General features: G+C 43.2%; 1 protein-coding gene across 2 annotated transcripts in view; it reads right to left on the reverse strand.

The window, feature by feature from the left end:
- mapk12a (mitogen-activated protein kinase 12a) overlaps nt 1–18,892 on the reverse strand; it is a 28,056-nt gene extending 9,164 nt beyond the window's left edge. The window contains exon 1 of one of the 2 annotated variants that reach the window (XM_064951571.1): nt 18,751–18,892. In XM_064951571.1, coding sequence (XP_064807643.1) covers nt 18,751–18,770 — 20 coding nt within the window. In that variant the 5' untranslated portion in view covers nt 18,771–18,892. Of the gene's footprint in view, nt 1–18,550 lie in introns of both variants that reach the window. The other variant, XM_064951570.1, reaches the window with a different exon arrangement.
- Between the last annotated feature and the right edge of the window lie 621 nt (nt 18,893–19,513).

The raw sequence follows: 19,513 nt of genomic DNA on the forward strand, positions 1-19,513 counted from the left end.
ATCTGTCGTTCTGCACCTGAACAGGCAGTTAACCCACTGTTCCGTCATTGAAAATAAGAATTTGTTCTTAACTGACTTGCCTAGTTAAATAAAGGTAAATTAAATAAATAAAAAACACTGGGGCCCCACACGGGTGTGTGCTTAGTCCACTCCTGTACTTTCTGTTCACCCACGAAAGCGTGGCCGCAGATCACACACAGGTGGTAGGCCCGATTCCGGACAGCCTATAGGAAGGTCAGAGACCTGGCAGTATGGTGCCAGGACAACAACATCTCCCTCAATATCAGCAAGACAAAGGAGCTGATTGTGGACTACAGGAAATGGAAGGCCGAGCACCCCCCCATTTACATCAACAGGACTGTAGTGGAGCGGGTTGCGGGCTTCAAGTTCCTCAGTGTGCACATTCACTCGGGATCTATCATGGTCCAAACACACCAACACAGTCGTAAAGAGGGGACAACAATGCCTCTTCCCCCTCAGGAGGTTGAAAAAAATTTGGCAGGCTCACAGATCCTCAAAAAGTTATACAGCTGTACCATTGAGAGCATCCGACCACGAGGTGCTACAGAGAGTAGTGTGGACAGCCCAGTACATCACTGGGGCCGAGCTCTCTGCCATCCAGGACCTCTGTAGAAGGCGGTGTCAGAGGACTTCCGCCACTTAAGTCAGACTGTTCTCTCAGCTACCGCACGGCAAGCGGTAACATGAACAGCTTCTAACTCCAAGCCATAAGGCTGATAAATAGCTAACCAAATAGCTACCAGGATTATCTGCATTTACCCTTTTTGCACTAACTTTGACTCATTACAGTGAATACGCTGCTGCTACTGTTTACCATCTTTCACTTTAATCATAGTTATCAAATCATTGTATTGGTCACATACACATATTTAGCAGATGTTATTGCAGGTGTGGCGAAATTATTGTGTTCCTAACTCCAACAGTGCAGTAGTATCTAACAACTCACATGTATGGCAGTGTAGCCTAGTGGTTAGAGCATTGGACTAGTAACCGCAAGTTCAAATCCCCAAGCTGACAAGGTACAAAATCTGTCGTTCTGCCCCTGAACAGGCAGTTAACCCACTGTTCCTAGGCCGTCATTGAAAATAAGAATTTGTTCTTAACTGACTTGCCTAGTAAAATAAAGGTAAATTTTTTTTTTTTTACATGTATGCATTTGTACATACCTACTTCAATTACCTCGTAACCCTGCTATACGACTTGGTATTAATACTCCTTGTATATAGGAAAGTTATTGTTACTCACTATGCATCTATTATTACTTTTTATAATTATTATGGGTTTTACTTTTCTATTATTTCTCTATATTCTTTCTCTCTGCTTTGTTGGGAAGGGCATGTAAGTAAGCATTTCCCTGTTAGTCCACATCTGTTGTTTACGCATGTGATGAATAAAATGTGATTTGATTTTTAAATAGACTAACACAATATAACAACCCATTAGTCTATAGTCCTTAGGTCTTTTCTCATTTTGAAATTGACAAAAATTACAAAAGATGTAAAGAATAATAACTCCATCTGGCGGTAGCAGGGCTACAATACACTATTTCTCACTCAAACCTAGAAAGCAATGCTAAATTCGACTTTGCACTCCTAAACAACGCGATTTTTAAAACTTGTGTCCACTTTGTTCATAATAGATTCTGGTTTTGGGAACAGAAAACTGCATTGAGATCAAATGTTTAATCGATGAGAAAATGTGCAGAATGTTGGCCAAAATCCATCGTGTTCCATTCCACTCACTACCATATTTGGTAGTGAGTGGAAACGCCAAACGGATGCTTCATATTTATACATCCAGTGGAATATGTCTCATTGTACTATCTCATTGTTCTATGCTTCTTTGTATTAGAACATGTTACTGTATACATGAAAGACAACGCAATCGATCATGTGACACCATTCATTCCTATGTGAATACTCTTTTGAAGCCAAATTAATGCGCAGTTTGAGCTACTCCAAGAAGTGACGTTGCAGGCTAACTCCAGTTGAAGGACAACCTGGGTACTGCAGGCTGCTATTATCAACTAAATTATCCTACTTATGTGTGCGATTTTTAAAAAGTTATAATTGGCTCAATGACTTACATCTGGTGTATTAGAAGCAATTATTGGTACTATGATTGTCTTCGGGAAAACAATTACTTACATGAAGATTGCCAATTTTCAATTCACTATAATGAGAAATTCTGTTTTCTGCAAACAATACATGCAGGACTGTGGTTAGCCTTGAACTTCCGTGGCTTCAATTATGCGGTGGGTCGACGCAGAAAACAGTGAAGTTCATCGATCTACGTCGAGGGAGGAGCGTGTTTTTTAAATGTTATATATGACAACATTTGTTGGCACCTTTAATTCTTACACATTTTTTTTTAGAGAAATAGTATATTTCAAATTTGGGAACTTCTACACTTGAAACCAATCAGAACTTCCGTACATACCCCTCGTGATGAAGGCAGCCAATGGCCTGCTTCTAAGATGTAAACAGCCTCACATGAAATCGTGATCTGCTGTCAACTCCCAAAGACTGAAAAAATATAAATATCTGTTTTCGAGTACACTTTAAATATGTAGCATGCAATAGGAATGGTCTTGATCATATGAAGAGGTAACGCCGTTGACCGTTTAGCTAATTTATTGAAAGCTAGCATATGTTACTAGCTTTGCCAGCTGTAAACACACAGTTCTAAACATCTTTGCTGTTAACGTCAATGTGCCTGTTCAGGAAGCAAGTTTTTCATTAGTCTAATTTCAAGTAACTAGCTGAAGGCTTAAAGAAACATTCAATCATTTAATTTGCATAGAAACCCAAATAAAAACATGCAGATAAAGATGTGTGTCATATAAGTTACTGTATGCTAGAATGGAGGTTTAAAAACGACATATGCATATTAGCCAATACATGTGGAATAGCATACACATACAGCATACCTTGCAATACAATCTTCTCTAAAAAAACAGGTGTACAATGTGCTCTGCAATAAGATCAGTTTGATTTCTAAACCTGATGAGTTCTCAAATAGCAGCTGCCCAACACCATGGTGGGCATGCATAATATCGAATGCATTGGAGTATAAAGTATGGAGAATGAGAAAGAGACTGTAGGATTATAGAAAAAGCAGTAGGGAAATGAATGTTTGTGTTTCAAATACTAAATGTTCAGTAAATGTGAGTACATTTAGGTGATATAATTGATTGTAACTACTAACATTCTGAAGGTTGACAGTGCCAAAATCTTGCCAATCCATTCATTATTCTATAACTATGACTTAGTGCGAGATGTATTCCATAACGTATGTTTCATGAGGAACAAACAGGGTTGGTTACGTTTCCAATAGACACTGCAGAAATATGTATTTCATGTTTATGTATTCTAATTGGTTGGTTCAAGTCAGATGTCAATAAAGTGTTATGCCATTGGTCATGCTTGCAGATAGGGGGAAATTGCACCTTCTGAAATACTGTATTCTATTTTCATATTTACTATGTACATGTCCTAATGTGCGTATGTATCTACAGTGTTTGGAAAGTATTCAGACCCCTTGACTTTTTCCACATTTTGTTACAACCTTATTCTAAAATTGATTAAAAATATGTATTCCCTTATCAATCTACACACAATACCCCATAATGACAAGGCAAAAACAGACCCTTTACTCAGTACTTTGTTTAAGCACCTTTGGCAGTGATTACAGTGATTACAGCCTCAAGTCTTCTTGGGTGTGAAGCTACAAGCTTGGCACATCTTTATTTGGGGAGTTTCTCTTATTCCTCTCTGCAGATAATCTCAAGCTCTGTCAGGTTGAATGGGGAGTGTTGCTGTACAGCTATTTTCAGGTCTCTCCAGAGATGTTTGATCAGGTTGAAGTCCGGGCCTTGGCTGGGCCACACAAGGACATTCAGAGACGTGTCCCGAAGCCACTCCTGCGTTGTCTTGACTGTGTGCTTTGAAGGTGAACCTTCGCCCCCAGTCTGAGATCCTGAGCACTTTGGAGCAGGTTTTCATCAAGGATCTTTCTGTACTTTGCTCAGATCCTGACTAGTCTCCCAATCCCTGCAGCTGAAAAACATCCCCACAGCATGACGCTACCACCACCATGCTTCACTGGAGGAATGGTGCCAGGTTTCCTCTAGATGTGACACTTGGCATTAAGGCCAAAGACTTCAATCTTGGTTTAATCAGAACAGAGAATCTTGTTTCTCATGGTGTCAGTCTTTAGGTGGCTTTTGTCAAACTCCAAGCAGGCTGTCATGTGCCTTTTACTGAGGAGTGGCTTCAGTCTGGCTACTATACCATAAAGACCTCATTGGTGGAGTGCTTCAGATGGTTGTCCTTCTGGAAGGTTCTCCCATCTCCACAGAGGAACTCTAGAATTCTGTCAAGAGTGACCATCGGGTTCTTGGTCACCTCCCTGACCAAGTCTCTTCTCCCCTGATTGCTCAGTTTGGCCGTGCAGCCAGCACTTGGAAGAGTCTTGGTGGTTCCAAACTTGGTGGTTCCAAAAGAATGATTGAGGCCACTGTGTTCTTGGGGACCTTCAATGCTGCAGACATATTTTGGTACCCTTTCCCAGATCTGTGCCTCGACACAATCCTGTCTCTGAGCTCTATGGACAATTCCTTCAATCTCATGGCTTGGTTTTTGCTCTGACCTGCACTGTCAACTGTGGGACCTTTATATAAACAGGTGTGTGTCTTTCCAAATCATGTCCAATCAATTAAATTTACCATAGGTGGACTCAAATCAAGTTGTAGAAACATTTCAAGGATAATCAATGGAAACAGAATGGACCTGAGCTCAATTTCGAGTCTCATAGCAAAGGGTCTGAATACTTATGTAAATATGGTATTTCTAAAAACCTGTTTTCGCTTTGTTATTATTGGCTATTGTGTATAGATTGCTGAAGGTATATATATATTTTAACACATTTTAGAATAAGGCTGTAACGTAACAAAATGTGGAAAAAGTCAAGGGGTCTGAGTACTTTCCGAATGCACTGTACACACATATATTTTTTATTTTTTACCTTTATTTAACCAGGTAGGCCAGTTGAGAACAAGTTCTCATTTACAACTGCAACCTGGCCAAGATAAAGAAAAGCAGTGCGACAAAAACAACAACACAGAGTTACACATGGGATAAAGAAACGTACAGTCAAAAACACAATAGAAAAATCTATGTACAATGTATGCAAATGTAGTAAGGTTAGGGAGGAAAGGCATTAACTAGGCCATAGTGGCGAAATAATTACAATTTAGCATTAACACTGGAGTGATGGATGTGCAGGAGATGATGTGCAAGTAGAGATACTTGGGTGCAAAAGAGCCAAAATAAATAAATAACAATATGGGGATGAGGTAGTTGGCTGTGCTATTTACAAATGAGCTGTGTACAGGTACAGTGATCGGTAAGCTGCTCTGACAGCTGATGCTTAAAGTTAGTGAGGGAGATATAAGTCTCCAGCTTCAGTGATTTTTGCAATTCGTTCCAGTCATTGGCAGCAGAGAACAGGAAGTAAAGGCGGCCAAAGAGGTGTTGGCTTTCGGGATGCCCAGTGGAATATACCTGCTGGAGCGTGTGCTACGGGTGGGTGTTGCTATGGTGACCAGTGAGCTGAGATAAGGCGGGGATTTACCTAGCAAAGACTTATGATGACCTGGAGCCAGTGGGTTTAGCAACGAATATGTAGCGAGGGCCAGCCAACGAGAGCACACAGGTCGCAGTGGTGGGTAGTATATGGGGCTTTGGTGACAAAACAGACAGCACTGTGATATACTGCATCCAATTAGAGTGTTGGTGGTGTTGGAGGATATTTTGAAAATTACATCGCTGAAGTCAAGGTAGGATAGTCCGTTTTACGGGGGTGTGTTTGGCACCATGAGAGAAGGAGGCTTTGTTGCGAAATAGGAAGCCGATTCTAGATTTCATTTTGGATTGAAGATGCTTAAATGTGAGAATGGAAAGAGAGTTTATAGTCTAACCAGACACCTAGGTATTTGTAGTTGTCCACATATTCTAAGTCAGAACCGTCCAGAGTAGTGATGCTTGGCGGGCGGGCAGGTGCTGGCGGCAATCGGTTGAAGAGCATACATTTAGTTTTACTAGCATTTAAGAGCAGTTGGAGGCCACGGAAGGAGTGTCGTATGGCATTGAAGCTCGTTTGGAGGTTTGTTAACACAGTGTCCAAGGAAGGGCCAGATGTATACAGAATGGTGTCATCTGCGTAGAGGTGGATCAGAGAATCACCAGCAGCAAGAGCGATATCATTGATATATACAGAGAAAAGAGTAGGCCCGAGAATTGAACCCTGTGGCACCCCCATAGAGACTGCCAGAGGTCCGGACAACAGGCCCTCCAATTTTATACACTGAACTCTATCTGAGAAGTAGTTGGTGAACCAGGCGAGGCAGTCATTTGGTGGTAATGAAATTGTTTAGGACCTTGAGCGTGGCTGAGGTGCACCCATGACCAGCTCGGAAACCAGATTGCATAGTGGATAAGGATTCGAAATGGTCGGTGATCTGTTTGTTAACTTAGCTTTCGAAGACTTTAGAAAGGCAGGGCAGGAAGGATATAGGTCTGTAAAAGTTTGGGTCTAGAGTGTCTCCCCCTTTGAAGAGGGGGATGACCGAGGCAGCTTTCCAATCTTTAGGGATCTCAGGCGATACGAAGGAGAGATTGAACAGGCTAGTATTAGGGGTTGCAACAATTTCGGCAGATCATTTTAGAAAGAGAGGGTCCAGATTATCTAGTCCAGCTGATTTGTAGGGGTCCAGATTTTGCCGCTCTTTCAGAACATCAGCTATCTAGATTTGGGTGAAGGATAAGCGAGTTGGGAGGGCTTGGGCAAGTTGCTGCAGGGGGTGCTGAGCTGTTAGCCGGGGTAGGGTCAGCCATGTGGAAAGCATGGACAGCCATAGAAAAATGCTTATTGAAATTCTCGATTATCGTAGACTTATCGGTGGTGACAGTACTTCTTAGCCTCAGTGCAGTGGGCAGCTGGGAGGAGGTGCTCTAATTCTCCATGGACTTTACAGTGACCCAAAACGTTTTGTAATTAGTGCTACAGGATGCAAATTTCTGTTTGAAAAAGCTAGCCTCAGCTTTCCTAAATGACTGTGTATATTGGTTCCTGACTTCCCTGTAAAGTTGCATATCGCGGGGGCTATTCGATGCTAATGCAGTACGCCACGTTTTTGTGCTGGTCAAGGGCAGTCAAGTCTGGAGTGAACCAAGGGCTATATCTGTTCCTGGTTCTACATTTTTTGAATGGGTCATGCTTATTTAAGATGGTGAGGAAAGCACTTTTAAAGAACAACAGCAGAGGTGTATTTAGAGGGCAAGTTGGTCAAGATGATATCCATGAGGGTGTCCATGTTTACTGATTTAGGGTTGTGCCTGTTAGGTTCCTTGATAATTTGTGTGAGATTGAGGGCATCTAGCTTAGATTGTAGGATGGCCGAGGTTCTAAACATATCCCAGTTTAGGTCACCTAACAGTACGAACTCTGAAGATGTAGATGGGCAATCAATTCACATATGGTGTCCAGGGCACAGCTGGGGGCTGAGGGGGGTCTATAACAAGCATCAACAGTGAGAGACTTATTTCTGGGAAGGTGGATTTTTAAAAGTAGAAGCTCGAATTGTTTGGGCACAGACCTGGATAGTATGAGAGAACTCTACAGGCTATCTATGCAGTAGATTGCAACTCCGCCCCCTAGTTCTATCTTGACGGAAAATGTTTTAGTTAGGGATGGAAATTTCAGAATTTTTGGTGGCCTTCCTAAGCCAGGATTCAGACATGGCTAGGACATCAGGGTTGGCAGAGTGTGCTAAAGCAGTGAATAAAACAAATTTAGGGAGGAGGCTTCTGATGTTAACATGAATGAAACCAAGGTTTTTACAGTTACAGAAGTCAACAAATGAGAGCACATGTGGAATAGGTGTGATGCTGGGGGCTACAGGGCCAGGGTTAATCTCTACATCACCAGAGGAACAGAGGAGGAGTAGAATAAGGGTAGGGCTAAAGGCTATAAGAGCTGGTTGTCTAGTGCGTTGGGAACAGAGAGTAAAAGGGGCAGATTTTGGGGCGTGGTAGGATAGATTCAGGGCATAATGTACAGACAAGGTATGGTAGGATGTGAGTACAGTGGGGGTAAACCTAGGCATCGAGTGACGATGAGAGAGCTTGCATATCTGGAGGCGCCAACTAAGCCAGGTGAGGACTCCCCATGTGTGGGGTGTGTGACAAAAGAGCTATCTGCGGCATGTTGAGCTGGACAAGGGGCACTACAGTGAAATAAAACGATAACTAAACAAAACAGCAGAAGACAAGGCATATTGACATTAGAGGCATGTGTGGCCGAGTGATCATAGGGTCCAATGAGCAGAAATAGGTTAGTCCAGGAGCTGTTCGGTAGTCGTTACTATGCTAGGCGAGTGGGAGGCACGGCGTTCAGAAAGCTAGCGGGCCGGCGCTAGCAGTTGGGTCTTCGGTGACAACGCAACGGAAAAGCCTGTTGAGACCACAGACGATTACCTTGGCAGACCAGTCGTGATGGATCGGCGGGGTTCCGTGTCGGCAATAAAGGGTCCAGACCAATTGGCAAAAGAGGTATTGTAGCCCACGAATTAGCAGGCATACCTCTTCGGCTAGCCGGAAATGGGCCTAGCTCGAGGCTAGCTCAAGTCTAACTAGTGCTTGCTTCGGGACAGAGACGTTAAGTCAGTTGTAGCCACTCGATTGCAGCTAGCTAGCTACGATGATCCGGTGTAATGGCCCAGAGCTTGCAGCAAGATTACGGTGATGTGGTGGAGAAAAGCAGTCCAATATTGCGCTGTGCAGACTGGCAGGTATTGACCGAGCTAAAGGTGAAGACCGCTAGCCGTGGCTAACAGTGACTACTAGCTAGTAGCTAGTTAGCACCTGATGGAGGTGCCAGTTATAACATAAAAATAGCAGATCCATACCAAATTGTGTGGGGCGGGTTGCAGGAAAGTATATTTAGATCATAGGTGGAAAGTGAGATTAAAATATATATGAAAAACGATGACACCGACTATTTACATGGGACAAGATTGGACAAGACAAACACGGCTGACTGCTACGCCATCTTGGATCATATACAGTGGGGAGAACAAGTATTTGATACACTGCCGATTTTGCGGGTTTTCCTACTTACAAAGCATGTAGAGGTCTGTCATTTTTATCATAGGTAGTACACTTTAACTGTGAGAGACAGAATCTAAAACAAAAATTCAGAAAATCACATTGTAGGATTTTTAAGTAATTCATTTGCATTTTATTGCATGACATAAGTATTTGATATATCAGAAAAGCAGAACTTAATATTTGGTACAGAAACCTTTGTTTGCAATTACAGAGATCATATGTTTCCTGTAGTTCTTGACCAGGTTTGCACACACTGCAGCAGGGATTTTGGCCCACTCCTCCATACAGACCTTCTCCAGATCCTTCAGGTTTCGGGGCTGTCGCTGGGCAATACGGACTTTCAACTCCCTCCAAAGATTTTCTATTGGGTTCAGGTCTGGAGACTGGCTAGGCCACTCCAGGACCTTGAGATGTTTCTTACGGAGCCACTCCTTAGTTGCCCTGGCTGTGTGTTTCAGGTCGTTGTCATGCTGGAAGACCCAGCCACGACCCATCTTCAATGCTCTTACTGAGGGAAGGAGGTTGTTGGCCAAGATCTCGTGATACATGGCCCCATCCATGCTCCCCTCAATACAGTGCAGTCGTCCTGTCCCCTTAGCAGGAAAGCATCCCCAAAGAATGATGTTTACACCTCCATGCTTCACGGTTGGGATGGTGTTCTTGTGGTTTTACTCATCCTTCTTCTTCCACCAAACACAGCGAGTGGAGTTTAGACCAAAAAGCTCTATTATTGTCTCATCGGACCACATGACCTTCTCCCATTCCTCCTCTGGATCATCCAGATGGCCATTGGCAAACTTCAGACAGGCCTGGACATGCGCTGGCTTGAGCAGGGGGACCTTGCGTGCGCTGCAGGATTTTAATCCATGACGGTGTAGTGTGTTTCTAATGGTTTTCTTTGAGACTGTGGTTCCAGCTCTCTTCAGGTCATTGACCAGGTCCTGCCGTGTAGTTCTGGGCTGATCCCTCACCTTCCTCATGATCATTGATGCCCCACGAGGTGAGATCTTACATGGAGCCCCAGACCGAGGGTGATTGACCGTCATCTTGAACTTCTTCCATTTTCTAATAATTGCGCCAACAGTTGTTGCCTTCTCACCAAGCTGCTTGCCTATTGTCCTGTAGCTCATACCAGCGTTGTACAGGTCTACAATTTTATCCCTGATGTCCTTACACAGCTCCCTGGTCTTGGCCATTGTGGATAAGTTGGAGTCTGTTTGATTGAGTGTGTGGACAGGTGTCTTTTATACAGGTAACGAGTTCAAACAGGCGCAGTTAATAAAGGTAATGAGTGGAGAACAGGAGGGCTTCTTAAAGAAAAACTAACAGGTCTGTGAGAGCCGGAATTCTTACTGGTTGGTAGGTGATCAAATACTTATGTCATGCAATAAAATGCAAATTAATTACTTAAAAGTTATACATTGTGATTTTCTGGATTATTGTTTTAGATTCCGTCTCTCACAGTTGAAGTGTACCTATGATAAAAATTACAGACCTCTACATGCTTTGTAAATTGGAAAACCTGCAAAATCGGTAGTGTATCAAATACTTGTTCTCCCCACTGTATGTGTGTGGTACCTGTGCGCAATCTGGGAAGTGCTTGTGCATGTTATTGCTGTAAGAGTGAGTTAGCATGCTCTAATTGTAATGGTCGCATTAGCTCCCTGCTAATTTATAGTTATTTCCATGCTAACAGGCGAATCATGAATCTACAGCCATCAATATACTGTTGTCCTGCACATCTAATGTGCTTCCTTGTGTCTATCATCAGGTACTTACATTTATTCTATTTTGTACTATTTTTGTCCTTTGACATGCTTAAATAAAGAACACCATAACAAATTGTGTTTCACCATTTATTGAGTATGGAGAAAACTAGCAAAGGTGTATCAGGCAGTAATTTTAAGTATCTAAATATAGTGTAACCTACCAATCAATGTATATCAAGTCCCATGGATGGCACAATCTTACAATGTTACAGTCCAGAAATAAGAGCTTTTACCATCTATGCAAAAAGCCTGGGCCTCTGATGGAGACTGTAGAACTGTCATCAATGCATGCTTCAGTATTCTCCCTTCTCTCTATGAGCATGTGTGTGCCCATACCCCATAAGTGTATCGAAAGGATCCCATCCTGGACACAAACGTAGCTGACCAATGTAGAGAGAGACAAGTGCCTTAAGCAGAATGCAATCCAATCCAACTCTACCATCAATGGCAAAAGCCTGGGCTCCTGACTGGGACACTATATTATCCCCACTGCATGCTAATAGTAAAATAATATGTCTGTCACCTGTCAAACTGATTCTACATTTTATTTAGTATTTTCTGATGCACAAAAACAAGCATGTGTATCTGCAGTTGGTGTTCTTCAACTCTAAAATGCACTAGGCTGTGTAAGATCAAATGTGCAAGAAAAGTGCAACCTCTCAGTTATGGTATCAATAACATGATACAATGAGCTGAAACAAGCCACCTACAATTCCCCACATAGAAGCTTGTCATTTTTGATAGCTATCTTACCTTTCCGAATCATGAAACCAAATTATTTTAAAAAGGTCTCAATTCATACAAGCACATTTTTGTTCACTTTCCATCTCCTCCCCGCCTCTCCTCGATTAACTTTGACCTTTTTCAAAAGTAGGAAAGAGGATGGATATCTTCTTTTCTAATTTGTCTTTGACCAATCAGATCAGATCTGAAAAATATCTGACGTGAGAAGTTCTGACGTCATTGGTCCAAATAACAATTAGTGGATAAAAATAACAGAATTGCCTGTGTAAAAGCAACCTTTGGAACACTGAGTTGATCATGTGTTACAAATTGGCATTCACACAGAACTAGTACTATCTGGGATCCTTGGGAAGTCCATACCCTACACAATACTTATTTTCCACCATAATTTGCAAATAAATTCATAAAAAATCCTACAATGTGATTTTCTGGATTTTTTTCCTTCTCATTTTGTGTGTCATAGTTGAAGTGTACCTATGATGAAAATTACAGGCCTCTCTCATCTTTTTAAGTGGGAGAACTTGCACAATTGTTGTCTGACTAAATACTTTTTTGCCCCACTGTATGTGGCATCTGCAAAGGACGAACCAAACGTAGCTAATCGAAGTTAGCTAGTCAATCAAGCAACTCTAGCCCAGACGTTAGAGATGCTTTGCAGCTTCCGGTTTCATTTCCAAAATAAAAGTATTGAGCTTGTTTTCGAACTGCATTAAATAACAACGTTATACCGGTAGATGGCGTAGTATATGCTTGGACCTTCAGCAAATGACTTGTCTGAGAATGAAAGACACAGAAGAGCCTTGTCTAGAATAACTGCCTGAGCTGCAAAATAGAAAATATTAATGTTGTAGGCTAGGCTTATTGTGTCAAGCTGTTGTGTCTTATTTAATAGCACAATTAATTTTTATAGCCGTGTGTGGCTACTGTGGTGATCATGTAACCTAATGAATCACACTTTTTCTAGTATTTGGGAGCACGAACTGTAGGCCTTATATTAGGCATTTTGACTGTTGTATTGTGAATTCCACTCTGTGTGTAGGCTTGTTATAGCCATTTGCATTGCACAACCCCATCACACAGAGGCTATAACCATATCAATAAATGAGACAAAACAAAATATTGATTAAGTGTTGGCTATAACCTGTCCTGAGCGAAATAACCAAGGGGCCCCAAATGGTCAAAACTATCCATGGCCTATTCTTATTGCCAGATCTATTGTCCCTATCAGCAACTGCATGTGCGTTTTCAAGTATTTTGTTAAAAATATATTAGGAGGCTATAATTAGAGGCCTGTGAGCTAATGTCTCTATTTAAGCGGAGCCCTGTAATAAAAACAGTTATAAAACACAAATAGAGTTCTAAAATGATTCTGCAAGACACCAGTACCCAAAATAATAGCCTGAATGGCAATGCCTCCAAGTTGATGGCCTATTTTGTATTTGGATATGCCTAAATTAAATATTTACTTGAAGTGATAACAAACAAATGGATAAGACTGTTCTATTCTCTTTGATTTAGTTCCTATTGCAACTCAGACAAATGACTGAATGGATGACATACTGAAATGAAGGATGAATTAAATGTTCAAATATGTTGGAATGATGAGTTGCACGCATTACGCATGCCCTGCACTTTACTTGGCTAGTAGGCAAATTGACTCTATGGCTGAATGCCTCCAGAAGGGCATCTTCTTAGGCTGAGGGGTGCTTTTCTGAAGGCGAATGGTGCTGTGGTGCTGCATGGAGATCATAAGTTCTTCAACATTCTTCCAAGATGGCGCAGCAGTTCAGACGTCTTTGTCTTCGTCTTGTCGTGTCCTGTGTATATATTTTTTTATATTTTTAACCTCAGTTTCAACATACACTCCTGCGACCCGCCTCACCCAATGTGGTATGGATCTGCTATTTTCTATACTTTAGAACCGGAACCCCCAACAGAAGCTAGCCAGCTAACTAGCTACTAGTCAGTTAGCCACTGCTAGCGGTCATCAGCTAACCTTAGTCTGTCCTGCCAGCCTGCACAGCACGTTTCAACCCAGAGCATACCGGACGGCTCTTTCTCCACATCTCCAGTTTCCTACCGCAAGCTCTGAACCTTTTCATCTGGATCATCGCAACTAGATAGCTGCTATACGAGTGGCAACCCCCTGGCTAACGTCTCTGTCCCAAAGCAAGCACCAGTGAGCCTGGAACTAGCCTCGTGCTAGGCCCATCTCCCGGGTAGCTGAAGAGGTCCATCAGCCACTCCTTGGGCTACAATACATATTTTGCCAATTGGCCTGGACCCCTTTTACTGCCGACACGGAGCCCCGCCGATTCCACCATGACTGGTCTACCGACGTAATCCACCCGAGGGGTTTCAACAGGCTCCTCCGTCGCAACGTCCCCTGAAGACCCATCCGCTAGCCTGCTAGCTATCTAGAGCATATCGGACTATTAGCTGAAGAGGACCATCACCCAATTTCTTGAGCTACAATACCTAATTGTGCCAATTGGCCTGGACCCTTTTACTGCCTACACGGAGCCCTGCCAACGTAATCGTCTGAGGGGGCTACAACAGACTACTCCCATCGCGACGTCCCCCAAAGGCCCTTCTGCTAGCCCCGGCCTGCTAGCTGGCTGAATCGCCTTGTCTCCAGCTCGCCTAGCCTCCCACTGGTCCCTTTCATCACTCGGCTACGCATGCCTCTCACTAATGTCAATATGTCTTGTCCATTGCTGTTTTGGTTAGAGATTATTGTCTTATTTCACTGTATAGACTCCATACCTGCTCAATATGCCTAAGCTAACCCTTTTGTTTCACCTCCCACACATGCGGTGACCTCACCTGCTCTAAATGATGTCTCCAGAGACAAAACCTCTGTCATCGTCACTCAATGCCTAGGTTTACCTCCACTGTATTCACATCCTACCATACCCTTGTCTGCACATTATGCCCTGAATATATTCATCCGTGCCCAGAAACCTGTTCCTTTTCATCTCTGTTCCCAACGCATTAGACAACCAGCTCTTATAGCCTTTAGCCGTACCCTTACCCTACTCCTCTTCTGTTCCTCTGGTGATGTAGAGGTTAATCCAGGCCCTGCAGCGCCTAGCTCCACTCACATTCCCCAGGCACTCTCATTTGTTGACTTCTGTAACCGTAAAAGCCTTGGTTTCATGCATATTAACATTAGAAGCCTCCTCCCTAAGTATGTTTTACTCACTGCTTTAGCACACTCTGACAACCCGGATGTCCTAGCCGTGTCTGAATCCTGGCATAGGAAGGCCACCAAAAATCCTGTAATTTCCATCCCTAACTATAACATTTTCCGACAAGATAGAACTGCCAAAGGGGGCGGAGATGCAATCTACTGCAGAGACAGCCTGCAGAGTTCTGTCATACTATCCAGGTCTGTGCCCAAACAATTCGAGCTTCTACTTCTAAAAATCCACCTTCCCAGAAACAAGTCTCTCACCGTTGCCGCTTGTTATAGGCCACCTTCTGCCCCCAGTTGTGCCCTGGACACCATATGTGAATTGATTGCCCATCTATATCTTCAGAGTTCGTACTGTTAGGTGACCTAAACTGGGATATGTTTAGAACCTCGGCCATCCTACAATCTAAGCTAGATGCCCTCAATCTCACACAAATTATCAAGGAACCTAACAGGCACAACCCTAAATCAGTAAACATGGACACCCTCATGGATATCATCTTGACCAACTTGCCCTCTAAATACACCTCTGCTGTTGTTCTTTAAAAGTGCTTTCCTCACCATCTTAAATAAGCATGACCCATTCAAAAAATGTAGAACCAGGAACAGATATAGCCCTTGGTTCACTCCAGACTTGACTGCCCTTGACCAGCACAAAAACGTGGCGTACTGCATTAGCATCGAATAGCCCCCGCGATATGCAACTTTACAGGGAAGTCAGGAACCAATATACACAGGCAGTATGGAAAGCAAAGGCTAGCTTTTTCAAACAGAAATTTGCATAATGTAGCACAAATTCCCAAAAGTTCTGGGACACTGTAAAGTCCATGGAGAATTAGAGCACCTCATCCAGCTGCCCACTGCACTGAGGCTAGGAACCACTGTCACCACCGATAAATCTACGATAGTTGAGAATTTCAATAAGCATTTTTCTATGGCTGGCCATGCTTTCCACCTGGCTACCACCTACCCTGGTCAACAGCCCTGCACCCCCCACAGCAACTTGCCCAAACCGCCCCCATTTCTCCTTCACCCAAATCCAGATAGCTGATGTTCTGAAAGAGTTGCAAAATCTGGACCCCTACAAATCAGCTCGGAAAGACAATCTGGACCCTCTCTTTCTAAAATTATCTGCTGAAATTGTTGCACCCTTATTACTAGCCTGTTCAATCTCTCTTTCGTATCGTCTGAGATCCCCAAAGACTGGAAAGCTGCCGCGGTCATCCCGCTCTTTAAAGGGGGAGACACTCTAGACCCAAACTGTTATAGATCTATATCTATCCTACCTTGCCTTTCTAAGGTCTCCGAAAGCCAAGTTAACAAACAGATCACCAACCATTTCGAATCCCATCGTACCTTCTCCGCTATGCAATCTGGTTTCCGAGCTGGTCATGGGTGCACCTCAGCCATGCTCAAGGTCCTAAACGATATCATAACGCCATCGATAAAAGGCAATAATGTGCAGCCGTATTCATCAACCTGGCCAAAGCTTTCGACTCTATCAATCACCACATTCTTATTGGCAGACTCAACAGCCTTGATTTCTCAAATGACTGCCTCACCTGGTTCACCAACTACTTCTCAGACAGAGTTCAGTGTGTCGGAGGGCATGTTGTCCGGAACTCTAGCAGTCTATGGGGGTGCCACAGGGTTCAATTCTTGGGCTGACTCTTTTCTCTGTATACATCAATGATGTTGCTCTTGCTGCTGGTGATTCGCTGATCCACCTCTACGCAGACAACACTATTCTGTATACTTCTAGCCCTTCTTTGGACACTGTGTTAGCTAACCTCCAGACGAGATTCAATGCCATACAACTCTCCTTCCGTGGCCTCCAACTGCTCTTAAATGCAAGTAAAACTAAACGCATGCTCTTCAACAGATCGCTGCCCACAAATGCCCACCTGTCAAGCATCCCTACTCTGGACGGTTCTGACTTAGAATATGTGGACAATTACAAATACCTAGGTGTCTGGTTTGACTATAAACTCTCCTTCCAGACTCACATTAAGCATCTCCAATCCAAAATGAAATCTAGAATCGGCTTCCTATTTCGCAACAAAGAATCCTTCACTCATGCTGCCAAACATACCCTCGTAAAACTGACTATCCTACTGATCCTTGACTTCAGCGATGTCATTTATAAAATAGCCTCCAATACTCTACTCAGCCAATTGGATGCAGTATATCACAGTGCCATCTGTTTTGTCACCAAAGCCCCATATACTACCCACCACTGCGACCTGTATGCTCTTGTTGGCTGGCCCTCACTTCATATTCGTCACCAAACCCACTGGCTTCAGGCCATCTATAAGCCTTTGCTAGGTAAAGCCCCTCAGCTCACTGGCCACCATAGCAGCACCCACCCATACATAGCACGGGCTCCAGCAAGTATATTTCACTGGTCACCCCCAAAGCCTATTCCTCCTTTCTCAACTGGCCTACCTGGGCAGCAGTGTCGCAATGGCGGTAAGAGCCTATATATGGAGACTAAGACCACTGCAACAGTTATTGTAAAGTGTGGAATAAGCTTGTCAGACTTAGCCTACGTTTAACCTCTCGCTTGTTCATTTCAAAGTCCATATGTTCATGACCCGATTCATATAAATCGTGTCAAATTATTTACAATTCATATTAACCCCTCCTACAAAACATGCTTTGGCAAGATGTTGAGAGAATAAATAAATATCAAAATATTTTATTAAAAATGTTTGTTTCACGCATGGCTTTTCTTACGACCCCAACCATACGTATGTTCAACCATTTGGCAGGCATCTCGCGCCATAGTGTTGCTCCGCAATTACATGATTGGTTGATGTAGGTGAGGGCGGGAGTGTACAAACACAAACTCACCATCATGACAACCTTCTTCACAACAGCTCTGTGCTGCTCGAGAGAAGCGCAAGAAGTGTGAATGCCCTGACTTCTGCAGAGGCCATATCACCGTAAATGCAGACGTCGGAATTACCATGCAGCGCATTTTACCCTTACAATTTTAAATATAAACTTCAATGGGGGTAACTCAGGGCGTCCCAAGGATCCCAAATTGCGTAAACCATTCAGCCAGCCAACACAACTCTGAATACGCCCACAGAGTTAATCATTGATAACAACAATGTAACGACCTCATGCTGTGAGCCACACAAAGGTATTGTGTCTAGAGTACAACGGCAATGCGCAAATTATTTAAAGCACATATGTTTCTCTTCGTTTTTGATTATGTACACTTTTGAAGTATGTAATAATAATACACGCTTTATTTGGGATGTATCATACAGATTGTCATTCTACAGACATACATTACACGTGTAGGTCTATTGCAAAGACCAGGGAGGCTAGTCAGAAATCCAAAGGCTGTGAAATTTCAAAATGGGTTGATATGATAGAAATGAAATGTGTCCCTTAAACAAGGAAGTGGCCCTGTTTTGTGTAAAACTCGAGAGAAGCTATAGCTTTTCTCTCGTTTTGTTCTACTGCGAAAAACTAAACATTGAGTAAATCAGGTGCGCTAGATTAGGGTTAGAGTGAAAAACAACAGGACTGTAGCTCTCCAGGAACAGTGTTGGAGAGCCCTGTACCTTGTCAAAGTGCAACAAAGCACGTAACGTTAGCCTGACATCTCTTCCCACCCCAGTTGCCACGACACTTACCAGACTGTACCGTACGCCCCTGTCCCCACCTGTTTTAGATCCCTGTACCGCTCCGGTACCTCCCAGGTGGTTTTGTTCACCTCCTGGCGACAGTAGCCAGGTCTGGTCCGGCTCGACATCTTATTTGACCCGATCTAACAAATCTAGTACGTGTTCCAAGAAGTGATTCCCCAGTTTCGTTTACACACCCATTGTCCTACCTATGTGTTCTTGAATTCATCCTCGTCACCGAATGCGCAGCGCGTCGAACGCGCAGCTTGCGCAGCTATAAGATGTCGCCTGGGGTCAACCGCAGCACAGCCACTCCCGAGTCTCATGAAGTGTAGTGTGACAAGACAGCCACGAACTAAAAAGGGACATGCATATGTAGACCCATGCTGGGTGCACAATACAAGTGCTGATTAGTGTTGTATGAGTTCTATTTCGATAACTCTGCACCGTAGAATAGATTGTCAAGAAAGCACCCTAATCAATTCCTATTATTAGATCACCTGGAAGATGATCCAATGGTATACAACAAGGATCGAATACAAGTATGACTGTGTGTAAGATGAATTGTTACAGGCCTGCTTGTTGTTGCTACTAGTCCCTATGTGGCTTTCTGCCTTGGGCATGTTGAGATGTAGAGTACCAACTGTGTTCAGGGCTTGCTGGGACCTGTACACTAAGGAGGCACAGTACAGTACAGACATTCCTCCCACTGCTCTGAGGTTGGTTTGAGAGAATTGCAATGCTGAGTGTAGGCCAGTTAGTGCCTGAGGAAGAGACAGATACACAATACCCTTGCACAAACATGGCAACAAAATTCTTAACACTGTCAAATAAAATGGCCTCCAGTCTATTTTCAGAATATTTTATGGTAGGTTTGGTAGGCTCTAGTATTTACTATTTAACATGAGCAACATTAATCCTTCAGATGAAAGGTTACTGAAACCAGGCATGAAGAGACAGGCTGGAATGTAA

This window comes from Oncorhynchus masou, chromosome 31, assembly GCF_036934945.1.
Source record: "Oncorhynchus masou masou isolate Uvic2021 chromosome 31, UVic_Omas_1.1, whole genome shotgun sequence".
Classification (NCBI taxonomy): Eukaryota; Metazoa; Chordata; class Actinopteri; order Salmoniformes; family Salmonidae; genus Oncorhynchus; species Oncorhynchus masou.